Here is a 15,614-nt window from a genome sequence, read left to right on the forward strand (position 1 = left end):
CTTCTCTGAGACCGTTTTCGATAAGTCCTCTAGTATTTTCCTCGCATCTTCTAGAGGATCGCGAAATATCCTTTCGTCGGATCTAACTTTCGTCTTTATGTTCGGCCAGTATTTATAAGTCCGCGGAGAAGAGGGATGGAGAGAGCGGGTAGTTCCCAAAAAGCGCGTGTTCGCAATTTGCGTCACTTGAATTTGGGCCAACTCATCCCGACGTCCTGTCGCAGCGTCGAAAAAAAGACGCGTGTTAAAAAAAAAACCCACCAAAGAACTAAACCGTGAGAGCTGAGGTGTAAAGCTGGATTTCTCGACTCCTTTTGCTAGCAGACGTCACTGGTCCACAAGATAAATTTCCACGAGAAAATTAAAAAAGAAAAGAATCGTCCAGCTTTACGACTACGACTATGATCGAAAGCATTTCCTCGCAACAAAGGATAAATTTAAATACACAGTCCAGATCGCACGGTAAAACAATTAGAAACGTAATAATACTAAATCCACAGCGGCACCGAGAAATCAGCTGATGGTATCATGCCATTACTTCTTCTCTGGTATCCGCCCTTGCAGGAAACGAAGAGTGGAGTACCCGACCTAATTGCAAATGTGAGAGTTAGTTAACTGGTTCACCAACGAAGTTAAGACTTTCAGGGAAAGGACCTTAGGTGGTGGTTTCCGTGGCTCGACTGAACCCGGTAGGCCGACTTCACCTTCGCGACGAGCGGTCGATGGTTTTCCATTGATTAGTAGGGTTCCATAGACACGCGAATGTCGAGTGTAGGGTCGCCGTGTGACGTGCAGTCATGCAAACGTACTCGTGTGCGTGCACGTGTTCCAGGTTCCGTGTCTGTGGAGTTCGGGAAAAAGTTCCGAGTCGGTGTCGAGGCCGACCCTGGAAATCGGAACACGGCATCTATCTCGACGATCTTCGAGAAGAAACACTTGAAAGAAAATCCCTCGCAACGGGAGGGATATTATTTATGTATGCTAAAAAGATTCAAGAGTTAGGGGAATATTAATGGCCGGCAGTTTCCGTTGAGCTTGCTTGGAAATACTTGAGGAAAAGTCGGGGTGTTGGAAAAATTTGTCGACCTTACTCTTGATCTCTCTCGGTTCTTCCGGTTTGGAAAGAAAATGCGACATCCATATAAATGCCCATATAATGGAAATAATTGCTTCGAGAGTACCTTAGACCTTGGTACCGACGAACTTCCCCTGAAATTATCGCAGTACACGCGGTCAACTCTATTAGGGTGGATATCATTGATCTTTACAATGCTGATTCTTATTTACGCATAGCGTGATTTTCAGTATTATTTCAAGGCGGCCTTCGAGCTTATCGATTTGACCAGGTTGATTATTTTTAAGAAAGTCGACACGACCTTCCGTACATATTATAGAAATTATATCTCAGAGTCGACACTAGTCATAACTTATCGCATAGCATTATGTGTCCCCATGACTTAGTTATTTAACCATCAGAACTTTAAAGTGTTCCGAAGCAACGATCGATACCTTCATAATCATGTTTGCATTTTTTTTTTTTATTTATACGCTTTTATGTAATTATTCAAATATGCTAGTTTAAAAAAAAAATAAAATTGGTAGGTGTACATGGTAGTAGAGTATCTTTGACTTAGAGGGTCTCCTCGCGTTTGATGATCTCTAGAAATCGTTCCTTATCAGTGGCATATTGAAGCAGATATTCGGATTCCAAGGGATGCAACGATCTTGCAGGTATCACGAGGCAGTGAAGAGGTCCACCTAGATTTGTTTCCTTCATTTCTTGGAGAGTAGATGCAACGATCTGTTGATCGTTAGAACCAATGCGCGCCAATCCCACCACCAAGCTGTCAGCTGAGTAGACTAGAATAAAATAAAGCAATCTGTTAATAAAACAAAGGATATCCAAAAATAATTCAATGTAAGCCTTTTATTATTATATATTTATTAAACGAAGTACATACCCATTTTCTCAGATTTTTTCTCAATTATTTTCAGTAACTGGTCGGCTGCTTCGGCTGTCGTCATAAACTTGGGTGGCATATATTTTATGCTCTTCGTCATAATGCTTTCCATCGTTGGTTCCTTTACCTTGATATCCAGAAGGCATAAAGTATGCAAATTTCGAGACCGATTGGCTTCGATCTTCTTGTAGAAGCTGTCAGGTTGCCATGTGTCGGTCCAATAAGGAATAGACACGACCTCTCCAAATGAATAAAGCTGCAGTCCGCAACATCCTACTGCATTTAGAATCGATGCATTGTGCACTATTTGAACGTTTATACCCTTCTCACGAGCTCTTAGAACGAGATCTGTGTGCGTAGTGGCTCCAAATGGATCGCCCACTACTAGGAATGCTACGTCTTCTTTTTCCGCATTTCCCAGAATTTCTTCTGCACCGCTCTCTACAAGTTCTCGGTCAGCCAGGATCACAGAACGATCATAGAACTGCTCCTAATATCATTATTTACCAAATTCAATACTTTGAATATCTTTACAATCGCACATCAAACAATGTTAAGAAGCATAAAAACAAATTATTCTGTAGTCAGTAATTAAATTTCCGCACAAGACTTAAAAAAATGAACAGCTATTACTATAAAATCCGTCATGTCAATTTTTCAAAGTAGAAACCTTAGTAACATTGCTCTACGTAAGAAAGAAATTGGTTTAACTTACTAGCTCTTTTTGCCCAACAGTTAATATTGACGTATATGCTTCCAAGTATACGCGGTCGCACTTTCTTATAATTTCGAGACCTTTTACACTGATATCATTAGCATCAGCTAATCCCAAACCAATCACAAACAACATTATCTTCCGAAACGACAAACAATTCGGTTTTTTAAAAATACAAGCTTCCTCAACGTGTTCGAATACCGGTCAGTGCAGGTTTACGTCGCCATTTTGCACGTCACTTCTCCGATAATAGCGCCACTTTTGAAACAATTGTTATCAAGTACGTTCCATGAATTATGCTTTATTCGTTAAATATTTTGCAATAGTACATACAGGATTATTCAGGCAATCATTAGTACGATTGATTAGATCTTATGAAATGTAAAAATCTCACACCAACCAGAAAGGCGTCATTCAGTCAGAATCCATTTATCCAATCCATTCAAATATTTTACATCCGCAAAAACCCACGGACCGGTACCGGTCGTGGGCCATTTGGTACCGGGGTACCATACATCGAGGAGTTCAGTAAATCATTTATATTTGTCTCCTCTCAAGTCTTAAATTTTATTAAAGTTCAACTTTGGCAGCACAGAAAAATTTTTTAAGTTTTTTTTTTCATCCGGTTTCTTTCTCTCTTTCACTCACTCTCTCTTTCACATATGTGCACTCACATATCATGTGTTACTTATAATTCATGTTATGCCTTATATCGTTGAATTAATAATAGAAGACCCTTAAACCTGTACAGTTAACAATACCCATTACAAATACACGAAATTAGTTTGCAGCATTAAATTCATGCTACCGCAACACCGAGATCGCGACGCCAAAAACAATTGTTTTTTATTATATCAATTATGTAAAAACTAAGTATTGTAAGCGTCAAGTATTGTAGGCAAATTTCATTGTGGGTTCAACAAATTCTGTAAAAACTAAGTATTCGTTCAATATTTTGCAATAGTACATACAGGATTATTCAGGCAATTATTAGTACGATTAGATCTTACGAAATGTTAAAAATCTCACACCAACCAGAAAGACGTCATTCAGTCAGAATCCATTTGTCCAATCCATCCAAATATTTTACACCCGCAAAAACTCACGGACCGGTACCGGTACCGGACCTGAATCTGTTATAGGTGATCGTTTCTTAGCTGTAGATTTCGGTTTCCTGGGACTATCTCCACCATGAGGAGTTGTAGTGTATTCTTACATCCTACGCAATAAAATGTGGCTCCATTGGAAAAGACTATTCCACGGAAGTTGCGAGGTGCTAACAAAAAGGCTGCTGCTATAGTTGCACCTGAAAGTAGCCCGCTTATGGTGAACCTCACTCCTCGTAGGTCTACCAAGACCCCAAGAAAATCACCATTAAATTTGGGCTCGCCTAAAATACATTTTGAAACACCTTTGGGAATGTCTAAAACTCCTAGAAAATGCACCTCGCAACTTCCGTGGAGTAGTCTTTTCCAATGGAGCCACATATGTAAAAGAGTGAAAGAAAGAGTACAACTAATAGGATTAACTGTATTTCAATGTTTAGTTTTAACAATACTTAGTTTTTACAGATTTTTTGAACCTATTATATACCTATTAATACAATGAAATTTGCCTTTCTACGTATTCAGATTACGGTTCTTCATCATCAGTTCAAATCGGCGATTTGTACGAACCATTTTTAAAAGTGATCTGTCTTCTTCCTTCCTCGACTCTCTGAAATTATAATTAATCAGTCAATGATGCATGTCACATTTATGATATTAAAAATATTGCTTGACTTATTAATAATACCTTAATTAATATTATTAAATTGATATTAAATATTACCTTGACTTGAAACCGGGTTTTTTCGACACGAGATTAACAGCTTCGTTTTTCCTTACTTTAAATCCAAATCTGTTGAAGGCACCGTTTGTTGTTTCAGTTGGCCTTGTTTCTTGCGAAGAACCTGATACCAATGGTAACCTCTCCTTTGCTATTAAAAGAACATAGGTCAACGTTAAAACGTTAATTAAGGTAATCACAATAGATTTAACAAACGCTTAATAACGTACATTTTGTATTGACTAAATTAGTATGGGAGGTACCACTTAAAACTACGTGTCGTTGTTGGATTCGTTTTTTCGCATCAATAACTGATTCCATTTCTTCAAACTTCCTCTGATGGATCTGAGCAAAATTTGGAGCTTTCCTGGCAGGGATTCTTCTTTCTAAAGAGAATCATAAAATAAAGGAAAATGTAAATGGAGGAATGTAATTTATCATTAAATAATTGAGACATACCTAATTTCTTGTCGGACAACATGAGAGAGTTTTGTTTAGTAAGTTTGGTCCTAGGGGTTTTTACGTCATTCTTTTTTGTTTTTGAAAGTGCATCGGAGGAGTTTGACCTTCTTCGAAGCTGTAGCGGTGTAGAACTTAAATTTCCCATGGAACTGGATCTCCTGAGATAACTGTCATCACTAGCCTTAACTTTTACTGAACTTGATTCACGACTCTTGGTTATGGAAGTATTCCATTTATTTAACGCACTGGGTTTTTTTTTCAACACTTGCTTCTGCCCCGGAGTGCTCACCCGTGTCCTAATTGCCTGTGAAATTGAGGTCCCAACCGTTGAATCTGGCAAAGTTGCGAAGCGCACTTTACAGTTTCTCTTGGTTTCTCTTTCACTGATATCCAAATTTGCCTCTTCGAGTGTTCTTTTTTTAGATTTCTTCTGTAAACTTGGAGTTTTTGGTTCCGTTATTTCATACGTGTCATCTTTGGAGCCTTTCTTCTCTGGAGAAGGTGAAACTTTCTTCGATATATCAAATGTTCCATTAAGTTCAGATACCTTTGAGCTATGAGTGCTGCTACTACTGGAAAAGATGAAACTTTTCATCAAAGGTTCAGACTCATGTTCTATTCCAGTACATTCATCTTTGACTACAGTTGGAATACATTGACTTGACGAAGTTTCTCTTTCCTGAATTAGACTCCCTGCTCTTTTGGGAGACGTATTTCCCAAAATGGATGAAAGGTTTAACGATCGTCGGATTGTATCCCGTGGAGTAGATGACATTAATGGATTCGCACTGTTTTGTTTTAATTCAAGAACTTTTCGTTTTACATTGTGTGGTAGTTCAGGTTTGGTTTCCGAAGTCGAGTTAGATGTTGCATAATCTGAACAATGAACTCTAGGACTAGAAACCGGCCTTAATGGTGTACCTGTATCTGTTATAGGTGATCGTTTCTTAGTCATAGACTTCGGTCTCCTGGGACTATCTCCACCATGAGGAGTTAGTTTCGAGACAACTGGTGTCGTTACCGGAGTCTCACTCAACCCTTTCATATTTGTCATGGATGAGTTAATCTTTAACTGAATATCAGGTTTCAAATAAGATATATTTGTAAGTAGAACCGTGGGGGTCTTCGATGATGCTATCGCCATTTTTGACATAGGTGATAAAGGAATACAAACATCACACAATTGTAGCGTCGATTCAGGATTTTTAATAGGGGTTAATTTGGGCGACTTAGCCTTTCTGACTTGACGTTTCTCGGACTTATTGCTTTTGTCTGAAGAACGCATCTGCTTAAAGGTGGGTGACTTTGACTTTGGCAACTTTAATACGATTTTAGGAAACTTAGGGAATTTTGGGGACAAGAGTTTCTTTTTTGAAGATGACACAGGACTTCCCTTTGACTTCCCCGGGCTTTTACGTGCTCTCATATTAACACCAATACCATCTACGAAGTTGGATAATTTATTATCATCTGATTCTTGCGACTGTTTTTTTGGAGTTTCTTTACTTGATGTTGTCATAACTGAATTATCTGACGTGGAAGGAGAATTTACGGTAATTGGTAATTTTCTAGGAGTTTTAGACATTCCCAAAGGTGTTTCAAAATGTGTTTTAGGTGAGCCCAAATTTAATGGTGATTTTCTTGGGGTCTTGGTAGACCTATGAGGAGTAAAGTTCACCATAATCGGGCTACTTTCAGGTGTAACAATAGTAGCAGCCTTTTTGTTAGCACCTCGCAATTTCCGTGGAGTAGTCATTTCCAATGGAGCCACATCTTCTTGCGTAGAATGTAAAAATACACTACTACCGTCATTGACAGTAGTATCCTCGGGGTTACTAATCTGTATACTTTGTTCAGTGACATCTTTCTCAGATGTGTACTTTAATTTTTTGGCTAGTGATTTGTTTCTGGTAAGTCTTTTAGAGGGTGGTTTTTTTTTAATCGACTTACTTTTAAATGTTGGTGTGTCCTCGGCATTGCTTGCCGCTTTGTGTACTCTTCTTCTGCCATTTTTCAGCATACCGAGATTACAATCTATTTCATTTTGATCGATAAAAACCCTGTTGGCATTTCTTTTCCCTCTCGATTTGCTGCCACCGATGGTATCGTGTGGATCTTTTTCAGGACTTATTATCGACGCACCCAAAAGGCTTGCCATGGAATCAGTTCCACCGATAGACGTGGGTTGACATTTCCCTGGGAGAGTTATAGAACAAATGAATAACGTATTCATTACATCTACATTAAATAACAAACTGCAGTAGGTAATTAACTTACGGGCTCTGGAAGTACGAGTCTCGATCGTTGAGCCCAGAGTTTGCATCTCATCGAGAAGGCTTGCACCACCTAAAATCAATTGTGTTTACAACTAACGTACACCAGCTATGCAGTATTGACTACCTTATGATAGAATTCGTAGGAGAACAAACAAGTTACCCTTCAAAATAACCTTCTTTGATAGCATTTAAAGCCTTATTAAGAACTTAAAAACAGATCCACTCGCAAGCCACGTGGAATTGAAAGAACGCGAGAAAAAATCGAGCCGGGAACCTGTCGATGTTGGGAGTAACTTTCTTCGCTCAACAGATCTTCCAAAGATATCGAAAATACCGGAAATTCATGCGAGCCGTCAATCGAAGTGCCATTCTTGCTCCATTAGCCCGCCCAAACACTTCAAGCTTTGCGTACAGTTCCTCACACGAATGCTTCATCTCGAACCCCTTAGAATTCGAAATCTTTCACTCACCTCTACGCGTTCGTCTCGGAGACATTGCGGCTTGATCACCAATTTCGTCTTTCGTTGTTGGATCGGTTCGCTTTGATCAATCACGATTTTCCTCCGGCTAGAATCGCACTTTGAGAAATAATTGCTTCTTTTAGAAGCTACCGTTTCGTGGCGCTGTTGTTTGAATCGAAGCGACTCGTCGATTCAAAATGGCTGTCGGGTGCGTTCTGGAATTGAGCGATAGAAATTCAATCAGACAGAATTTTTCGTATCGTAGCAGAGACAGCATCGTTTAGGATATCAAACCTTTTTCTTAAAACGTAATTATCCATTGAATCTATTATAACTATAATTACTACTCCGCTAATGGCGATTTTCGTGTAACTTTTGACCACCGGTCACCGCCATAGAATAAAATGTGCACGATGGGAGACCGCGAACAAATTTTGTAACTCAAGATTAAATAGTACCATCTTAGGATGGGGCCCTATGTTTCTGTAAATGAATTTCCGGTCTCTCGTATACTGACGCTCGATAACATTTTCTTTTGACACTGATCGCATGCGGGCTTTAAATATTATTCGCCAGAGGGCAGCAGGTGTAATTTCCAACACACGAGTAGGCCACGGTTCACATATTCATAGCCACTCACTCCTAAGATGAAAGACGCTCGTTCATAATGACACTGCTTGGTAAGCTCACCACACATGAATACAAATGGCTTCTAAGCTTCTAATACTTAAAGTATTTAGGCGTGTCCTTTATAGGACTGGCACAATAGCCAAGATAATTCGTTAGGAGCAAGTTATTGCAAGTTCTCGTAATTGATAAATACAAACTCTCCGTCAGTTGATGAATCTCTTATCTATAAATTATCATAATAACGATGAAGCTGTAAAAAGTAAAAAGTTGTCAAAAATCAAATTTAGTTATTTTCGGACTCAACCGTTAATTTTTTATAGCGGCAATTTGTATTGGTGGTTTCGCGAGCTCTTTTGGGATAACATCCGGGGCCTTGGTAGCCATTACGCCGTCGAAACGGACACTTCCTTTTCTCGGCGATTCAACGTCTTAATGGGCATTTTGGTATTTCAGGCGGAACCGGCGGAACCGGCGGAACCGGCGCAGCCGGCCCTGCGGCCGGGCTTCTGCGTTGTCCGCGAGAGGAAACGCAGCCGAGTAATGCGCGCGAGGCTTGGCTTCGCCTCACCTGCGTTGAAACCTGATGCGGACAATAAAAATGAGAACAGGTTACACGGCAGCACCCCGCAGCTAGTTCAGCACCGCGAGCCGTATTTAAAGACCGGCTCAAGGCAAGAAGTGCGGCCCTAGCAGCCCGTCCACGGAATGTCGACCCTTCGCCGAAAGAGCCCCGAAAGAGCCCCGAAAAAGGAACAGGGGATGAAGACGAAGCGAATCGTCTTTTTGCACCTCGAGCTGACCCGCCAGCTATTTATATACACGCTTTAAAGTCGCAAGGAACAATGGCGCGGTTTAATCGCGCCGAATTACAGTCTTCCAAAGTGTAACGAAGGTACGCATTTATACGGTTCCTCCTCCGCCTCGACGTAAAGAGACGGCGACTCAAAAAAAGTTCCGTCCGATTGCCTGGATGATTAATATTAATCATATTTTTTCTTTTCCAGACCCGAAGTTTTAATTGGACTCTGGTTGCACTTTTATTACGTGGAGGGGAGTCAGGTGGAGTCGCGATGGGAAATGGCGAAGAAATTGACCGACCTCGAGAGGACGAGTTCTCGATGGAGGATGCTGGATGAGATGATTTTTCTTTGCCAATTGGTCCTCACTTGCCGAATTTCTCTGGGCTTCTCAAAGGTCTTCCGCGAGTTCGTGGCCGAGATGGAGGATAAATAAGATAAATAAAACTAGGCTCACAGAGTCGTTACCCCTGGAGCACGCGAACACCGCGTTACGATCGGGACTTACCCCGGGCCTAGGAGAGGAGGCAGAAGTAACGGTGCCGTGTTCCGAGTTCCCTCAAGAAACTCGACACCCGAGGCGGCCGGAGAACGACTTAACCGACGCCGCGACGTCCCTCGACATTCCCGCAACGGGTCGACGGAGTTTACGCCCTGGTATACGGACGTTCCGCGGATACCGAGGAACGGCCATTGGACGTGCATCGGAGATCGATGTCCTCGATGTCCTTATTGGAGCACTCGGCTCCTCGATCGAGCGGCGTCGAGATGCCATCGACGAGCCGTCGATCTCGGCGAGGCAAGGCTCGCTTCGGCCTCGACAAATTTCAACCGGTTTTTCCGATCGCTCCTCTCGCGAGGGACTCCCTTTTCCCCTTTTGCCCTTTTGCGGCCGATCGAGGTACGACTCGAGGAGACCAGTGGAGTAGTTTCGTGAAATAATTACCGGATGCCCTTTTTCAAATAATTACCACTTCTTGGGATATTCGGGAGTACTTTCTCTTGGTACCGAAAACGAGTCGCCTCTGTTAACCCAAAGATCGGGTAAAGTGAGTAATCACGTGGTAAATTGAGTAACGTTCTTTTTTCTCCTTTCAGGTTTCGCTTTTATGGCGATCGAGAGCGGTGGTCCGGTTCTTGGCGTTGCGTCACCGAAACCCGAATTATTCACCGGGAGCTAAAGAGCGGTTTGCAAATTTCGGCAGACAACGTTATCTTCTGCGAGTCGCAATTAGGTTCGTAAGTCGTAAAAGAGAACATAGTACGGTCTCGCCGCACCCTTCTAGCAGCGTCGCGCGGTCTGCGAGATGTCGAAGAGAGCGAACGCCTATTTCGCTCCGGCGACGTAACGTCGACCGAACGTCAACGCGAACGCGAGTGTGCGTAGCCCACGCTTTTCAACATAAAACCGAATACATAAGAGCGTACATGCAACGACCTCGCGTATCGCTCGCCAACGCGCGCATTACGGGGACATACGTGCTTCGCGCGAATGTTTAAACTAATGGGTTCGCTCGGAAGTCCCGTGATATCGAGATGGCAAAGTCCTCCACCGGGAGCGTGAGTCGTAAACTCGAACAATTTCAGAAACGACTCGAACGATAGCCCGAAAGTCCCCCAGAGTCCCCGAGACTGCAAAAGTCACGTTTAATGGGACAGTCCGTTTGGCAATAACTCTTTTTTTCTTCCAGGACGCTTCGCCTTAACGACTCGTATCCTTCGGCAGATGAAGCTAATTCCATTCTTCCGTCGCTGTTAACTTCCATCCACTCGGAGGTGTTGCAGCGCCGATGATGGCTCCGATGACAGCGAGTTATGACAGCCATTAAGCCGTCGAGTCCCATGATGCGTTTCCAGGAGTTCGACCGGGACGGCGGTGTTAATATGTCCACGATATCTCGGCGTTTCCGCTCCGGCATGCCATGATTTCCATGAGAAACGGACTTCGGGAAACGAGACGAGGCTGTCCGATGGCCTCGAACTTCCGAAATCGAGAACCGAGCGAGCGAGTAAATCGGTGACCTCTTGCGCCCTGTCCTTGCAGTCGTCGTCGCGCTTATGGCGCGCATGCAAATGAAGGTTAACGGTAATGGGAGAAAGGATTTAGCCGCGGTACTGCAGGGGACGCGTCATTAGGTAGAAACGTAACGTAACGTAAAACGTAATTGGACCGGCAAATTATTCGAGCGCAGAACGATCCAAGGAAAAAAGACCGCACGATGTAGGATAGCCCTTGACAGTCAGAAAAATTTAAAGCAACAAATTACAACAAAAGAACGATAAATTTTCCTGGTGATTTTAATCGATTGTGCTAAAGTTGCGCCAGCTTGGCAGACATCCGTAAGATCGCAACACGTATAAAATTTGTGTCATTCCGCGAGGCGCGCGGCCTCGATAAATATTTTTAAATATCGTTTTCAACATTTAATGTCCGTCTTTTTGCACATTCGTCCGCGGGACGCGACGTCGGAGAACCTGCTGAACGTTCGCGTGCATGGTCGTCCGCAGGATTCTTACGTAATGGGTCGTAAATGATTTTATTTGCGTAGCCGGTGCGCGGAACGACGCTCGAGATTCGCGCGTCGCGGCGGACGGAGGAAGGCGTCTCCGGAAAGGCGTTCGCGGACTCGAGGAACGCGAGAGTCCCTTCGAGGAGTCTCGGAGAGGCTTTGGGAGCTCCTCGAGGAAGAGACCTCGCAGGGGGTCGCCTGCCTGTCAGGAAATTATCCGCAACAGTTGGCCCCGCTTGGACGCTACAATCGTAACAGGTGGTAGCGTCTCGCCTTTATGACCCACTCCGTATGCCACCTCGCCCGTCCATTTACGGCCATCTTTATATCGGTCATTGGTCGCGCTATAAACCTCAGCCTGGACCTTTGTACCGACACGCGTGATTTCTAGGTCAGAACTTTGTCACCGGAATGACCACGACAGCCCAGGAAACGGACACCGCGCTCAATGTCCGCTGGACAACGGTTAAGGGAATCTCTTGGCACTTTGCGATTGCACTTGGATCGGAGTTTACGGGTCACCTTTGACGACCGTTTTGAAATACTGCGTGGGAGGAAATCGGTATCGAGCATGGTCGTGGAAAGAAAGTGTATTTCTCGGGGCGGAATTCTGCCCGTTCGGCGAGGCCCTTCGTTCTCCGCATGCGTTCCTGTCAATGAAAACAGGCTTTTAGGTCTCGCCAGCGCGGTTAATAATCCAAACGCATTTAACCGCTACGGCACCCCGAGGAATTCTTATGCAACGCGCGGTGCAACCGCGGACCGCATGCGGCTCGTTATTGCGTGACCCGATAACTAGGAGAGCCTTGAAACCTCCCGCAGAGCGGGGAAAATGTCTCGGAGCCCGCGACATTTTTCTACGGGGCGATTCGGCCGCACGCGGAAAAAGACGAATAGAGACTGTGCGCGGAAATATCGGCCTAAGTGAAACGACCAAGTAATTTACACCTCACTCCAGGCACGAAATTGTCCTAGAATTAGCATAAATTATGCGTTATCGCCGCGCTCCGCATTTTGCATTCATAATGGACGCCGCGGCGCCGCCGTCATATTGAATCAAGGTGTATACGCGGGTGATTAGTCGCGATTGGCCCGATTTTAAAATTCCAATTCCGCACGTTAATGCCGCCATTGTTTCTTCGTCCTCGCTATTTACTTGGAAATTGGTGAAAACGATTCCCTTCATTGAGATTCGATTGCCTTTGATTACACGTGATAATCAAAGGTATCGAACGCGAAATCGCGTCTTGGGGAACATAAGAAATTTAGAGTCGCGAGTCCTGGCAGGGTTCGTCGGAGAAAATAGACGAATCGAGGGGAAATAAAAAGGAAGGAGATAAAGCGATGGAAACGGACGAGGGAGATATCTCGAGCTCGTTTTGTCGGTTCGGCTCGTAAGAATCTCTGCTGTCAAACGCGGTCCTTCATCATCCGCCGCCTCATCCCGCTTTTTTCCCCATAATTCGAAGTCCGAGGGAGAAGGAACGAGGCGCGGCCTACGCGAGGGAGAGAGAAGTTCGATACCTCGCTCGCGATCGCGAACGAGTTTCTCGCGGTTCGAACGCGCCCGGGAGATCTATTCCCGTCTTCCGATCGGGACTAACGAGACGTACACCTGGCCGCGGTCATTAACGAGTCGCTGAACCTCGGTGAGCGTGTAAAAGAAAATATCGCAATAGGCTCTCCTTCCAGGGACCCTTCCTGGAGGGGACCGGTCCCCACTCTCGACAGTCCCCTCTTCTTCCAGGATGCCGGCGGTATCCTTTCTCGACGCGCGCGGATTCTGCAAGACTTGCACAAAAAAAAAAACCATTGAACCAAAGATGGTTAATTCCGAATAAATGTTGCATCCATTTCATTCGCGTTCCTTCGAGTGAAATAGTTATTCTTGGAATGAACTAAGTTTTTCTTCGGTTCGGTGACATTTTTTTTTTTCGCAAGGTGGGCGCAATTTTTTCGGTTTTTCATCCTCGACGCGCTCACTGGGACTCCGGCCTGAGGAGCTTTGCCCCGCGTTAAATAGTCTCCTGTCACGGGACGAGAAACACCCGTACGTGTACTTGTCTGGGGTACCGGCACGCCTAGGTAAATACGTAAACGGGAGGAGGGAACTTCGCTCGGGTATCGGACCCAATCTATGTATAGGGAGGCTGTTCGGGCTATCGTAGGGGCGTAACCGAGCGCTCCGTACGTGCACGCTGCCGTGCAGAGAGTACCGCAGGTTTGCTGGTTTTGCGTATAGGTACAGAGGACATCTAAGGAGAGAGGAAAAAAAATTAAGGAAGCGACGTAACGTGAAAAATTAGCAAGAACTTTGAGAAGCGCGATCTTTCGAGATTCCCCGTCAAGGCGCTCGACGCTTCCTCCGTTTTAATTTCCGCCGGCTCAACTCGGTCGCAAACGTCAGAAATTAACTTTCTGGGGACCGTTCGAGACTCGTCGGGGCTAACACTTCTCTAATTTGATAAAACGTCCAGCCGAGCCCTTAATAGGTTTTAAGAGCGTCCTCGCGGCTCGCCCCCGCGCAAACCGACGCGGCTTGTGTGACGTGGGCACCGCGAGTGCCTTTGCGAGTCCCTGCGTCCACGCAGGAAACTGCATACTCCATTCCGAATTAATGCATCTTACGATCCCGAGTTTCAAATGACGCCGGGGGAAAAGGAGATCGAGGATAAATTTCTACATTCTCAAGAATACAAATCCGAGTGATATAAATGTATCACACGCGCCATCGCCTTCGATCCTCTGTACTCGTATTTATTATTTATTAGCTACCACTGTACCGAGCGTATGTTCGAAAGCGTGGATGAAAGAAATTACGATTTTTTACAGTAAAATGTGGGGAGAGGAGGTGAGATCAAAAGTGGAACTTCTCGACTTTCGGGGCCAGCGCGCGTCGCGTCGTTGGCGTAGTTTATCTCTCTCTCTCGTATCGATGGCGGCGGTGGTGGGGGTAACGTGGCAACGCCACGCTGGGATTGGCGGAGGCGGCGGCAGCACTCGCGCGCGTCAGTTGCGACTCGGCAGCCGCGCGCGACGTACGGTTAGTTTTCGCGTCCGCCTTCGGCGTCGTCGCGAGTATCGAGAGTGGCGCAGCTCGCAGGACGCCGGACGAGGACAAGACCGGCCTGCGGCGATCGTTTCGAGTTCCCCCGCGGTCGTCAGTGCGGAGAGTCGACCCGCGTGCCTCGGTCGGCACACCCGATGTCATTGCGGTTAGTGCGAGTCAGTGCGTACCAAGGAGCCTACGAGGAAGATTCGACCCCGTAGAGCGGATAACCTCGACCCATCGCAGCCGGGAGGATCGACGCGTCCTTCTGGGCCTCGGCACCGCGGCAGCTCGACGGAGGTGACCGCCTCGTGACTTTGCGTTTACACGTTTCACGTTTTCACATCGCGCGCTCCGATATCCCGACGCGGAGCCGCGGGTTGAGTTCCACTGGCGGCGTCGCGCCCGCAATTGAAATACGTTACGACTTGGCGGTCGGGGACTTATTAATTCCGCCCGGGTTTCGCGGATTTCCCGAAGCGGACGAATCGGTTAATTTCATCCCTCGACATAAGGAGACAACGACGGAAACGCGCACCGTTTGGCGCATTTAAATACGTACTCGTTGGGATTCTCTTTAAGGGGACGCGAAAGTGCCGCCTACAAAGTCAGTCGAAACTTTTCCGATCGAGTCTCGGAAATTAGGATTAATTCGGAAATGTCGATAAATCTCGAGTTCGTTGCGGGGATTCCGCCAGAGACGGCCCGGGTTGAGCGCTCCTGCTCGCCGTGGGACGGGTTTTCGACTCCGGGGGGTGAAGGAGGGACGAGGAGAGCGTCGCTGGGCTTGAACCTTTTTAGTGCCCTCGAGAGCACTGGGTCGGGCACTCGGACCAATCGTGACGCGCGATTCGTATATTTATGTCCGGAATCGCTCCGGCCGCTCCGCCGATTTCGGGCTTTTTCTTTTCTGGCCCGAAGCGAAC

General features: G+C 45.4%; 3 protein-coding genes across 5 annotated transcripts in view; 1 reads left to right on the forward strand and 2 right to left on the reverse strand.

Moving 5' to 3' along the window:
- Nucleotides 1-1,285: 1,285 nt before the first annotated feature.
- LOC105702384 (diphthine methyl ester synthase) lies at nt 1,286-4,093 on the reverse strand. The gene is made up of 3 exons (XM_012429908.2): nt 2,677-4,093; nt 1,962-2,451; nt 1,286-1,860 (listed from the first exon to the last, which is right to left on the reverse strand). The coding sequence occupies exons 1-3, from the start codon at nt 2,809-2,811 to the stop codon at nt 1,631-1,633; spliced, it is 855 nt and encodes a 284-aa protein (XP_012285331.1). The 5' UTR covers nt 2,812-4,093; the 3' UTR covers nt 1,286-1,630.
- Nucleotides 4,094-4,186: 93 nt separating this feature from the next.
- On the reverse strand, nt 4,187-7,895 carry LOC105702375 (muscle M-line assembly protein unc-89). Of its 2 annotated transcripts, none has more exons than XM_023433966.1 (6): nt 7,712-7,895; nt 7,243-7,311; nt 4,963-7,161; nt 4,734-4,889; nt 4,507-4,654; nt 4,187-4,392 (listed from the first exon to the last, which is right to left on the reverse strand). In XM_023433966.1, the coding sequence occupies exons 1-6, from the start codon at nt 7,734-7,736 to the stop codon at nt 4,296-4,298; spliced, it is 2,694 nt and encodes an 897-aa protein (XP_023289734.1). In that variant the 5' UTR covers nt 7,737-7,895; the 3' UTR covers nt 4,187-4,295. The 2 variants fall into 2 exon arrangements, with proteins under 2 accessions (XP_023289734.1, XP_012285310.1); XM_012429887.2 differs by lacking the exon at nt 7,712-7,895 and adding an exon at nt 7,402-7,613.
- Nucleotides 7,896-14,667: 6,772 nt separating this feature from the next.
- Nucleotides 14,668-15,614, forward strand: part of LOC105702407 (semaphorin-1A) — an 87,828-nt gene continuing 86,881 nt past the window's right edge. For both annotated transcript variants that reach the window (XM_012429953.2, XM_012429954.2), the window contains exon 1: nt 14,668-14,988. The gene's annotated coding sequence lies outside the window, so the exon portion shown is untranslated. The remainder of the gene's footprint in view (nt 14,989-15,614) is intronic.

This window comes from Orussus abietinus, unplaced genomic scaffold (genome assembly GCF_000612105.2).
Source record: "Orussus abietinus isolate OABI.00-Male unplaced genomic scaffold, Oabi_2.0 scaffold17, whole genome shotgun sequence".
NCBI classification, from domain to species: domain Eukaryota; kingdom Metazoa; phylum Arthropoda; class Insecta; order Hymenoptera; family Orussidae; genus Orussus; species Orussus abietinus.

Excerpts from the sequence above, each read along its gene's own strand:
- LOC105702384 (XM_012429908.2), bottom strand. The coding sequence starts at position 2,811 with ATGTTGTTTGTGATTGGTTTGGGATTAGCTGATGCTAATGATATCAGT. Across the intron at positions 2,452-2,676 it reads CTGTTGGGCAAAAAGAGCTA|GAGCAGTTCTATGATCGTTC; the intron begins GTAAGTTAAACC and ends TAATGATATTAG. Across the intron at positions 1,861-1,961 it reads GAAAAAATCTGAGAAAATGG|TCTACTCAGCTGACAGCTTG; the intron begins GTATGTACTTCG and ends ATTTTATTCTAG.
- LOC105702375 (XM_012429887.2), bottom strand. The coding sequence starts at position 7,429 with ATGCTATCAAAGAAGGTTATTTTGAAGG. Across the intron at positions 4,890-4,962 it reads GTTGTCCGACAAGAAATTAG|AAAGAAGAATCCCTGCCAGG; the intron begins GTATGTCTCAAT and ends GATTCTCTTTAG. Across the intron at positions 4,655-4,733 it reads TAATTTAGTCAATACAAAAT|CAAAGGAGAGGTTACCATTG; the intron begins GTACGTTATTAA and ends TTCTTTTAATAG.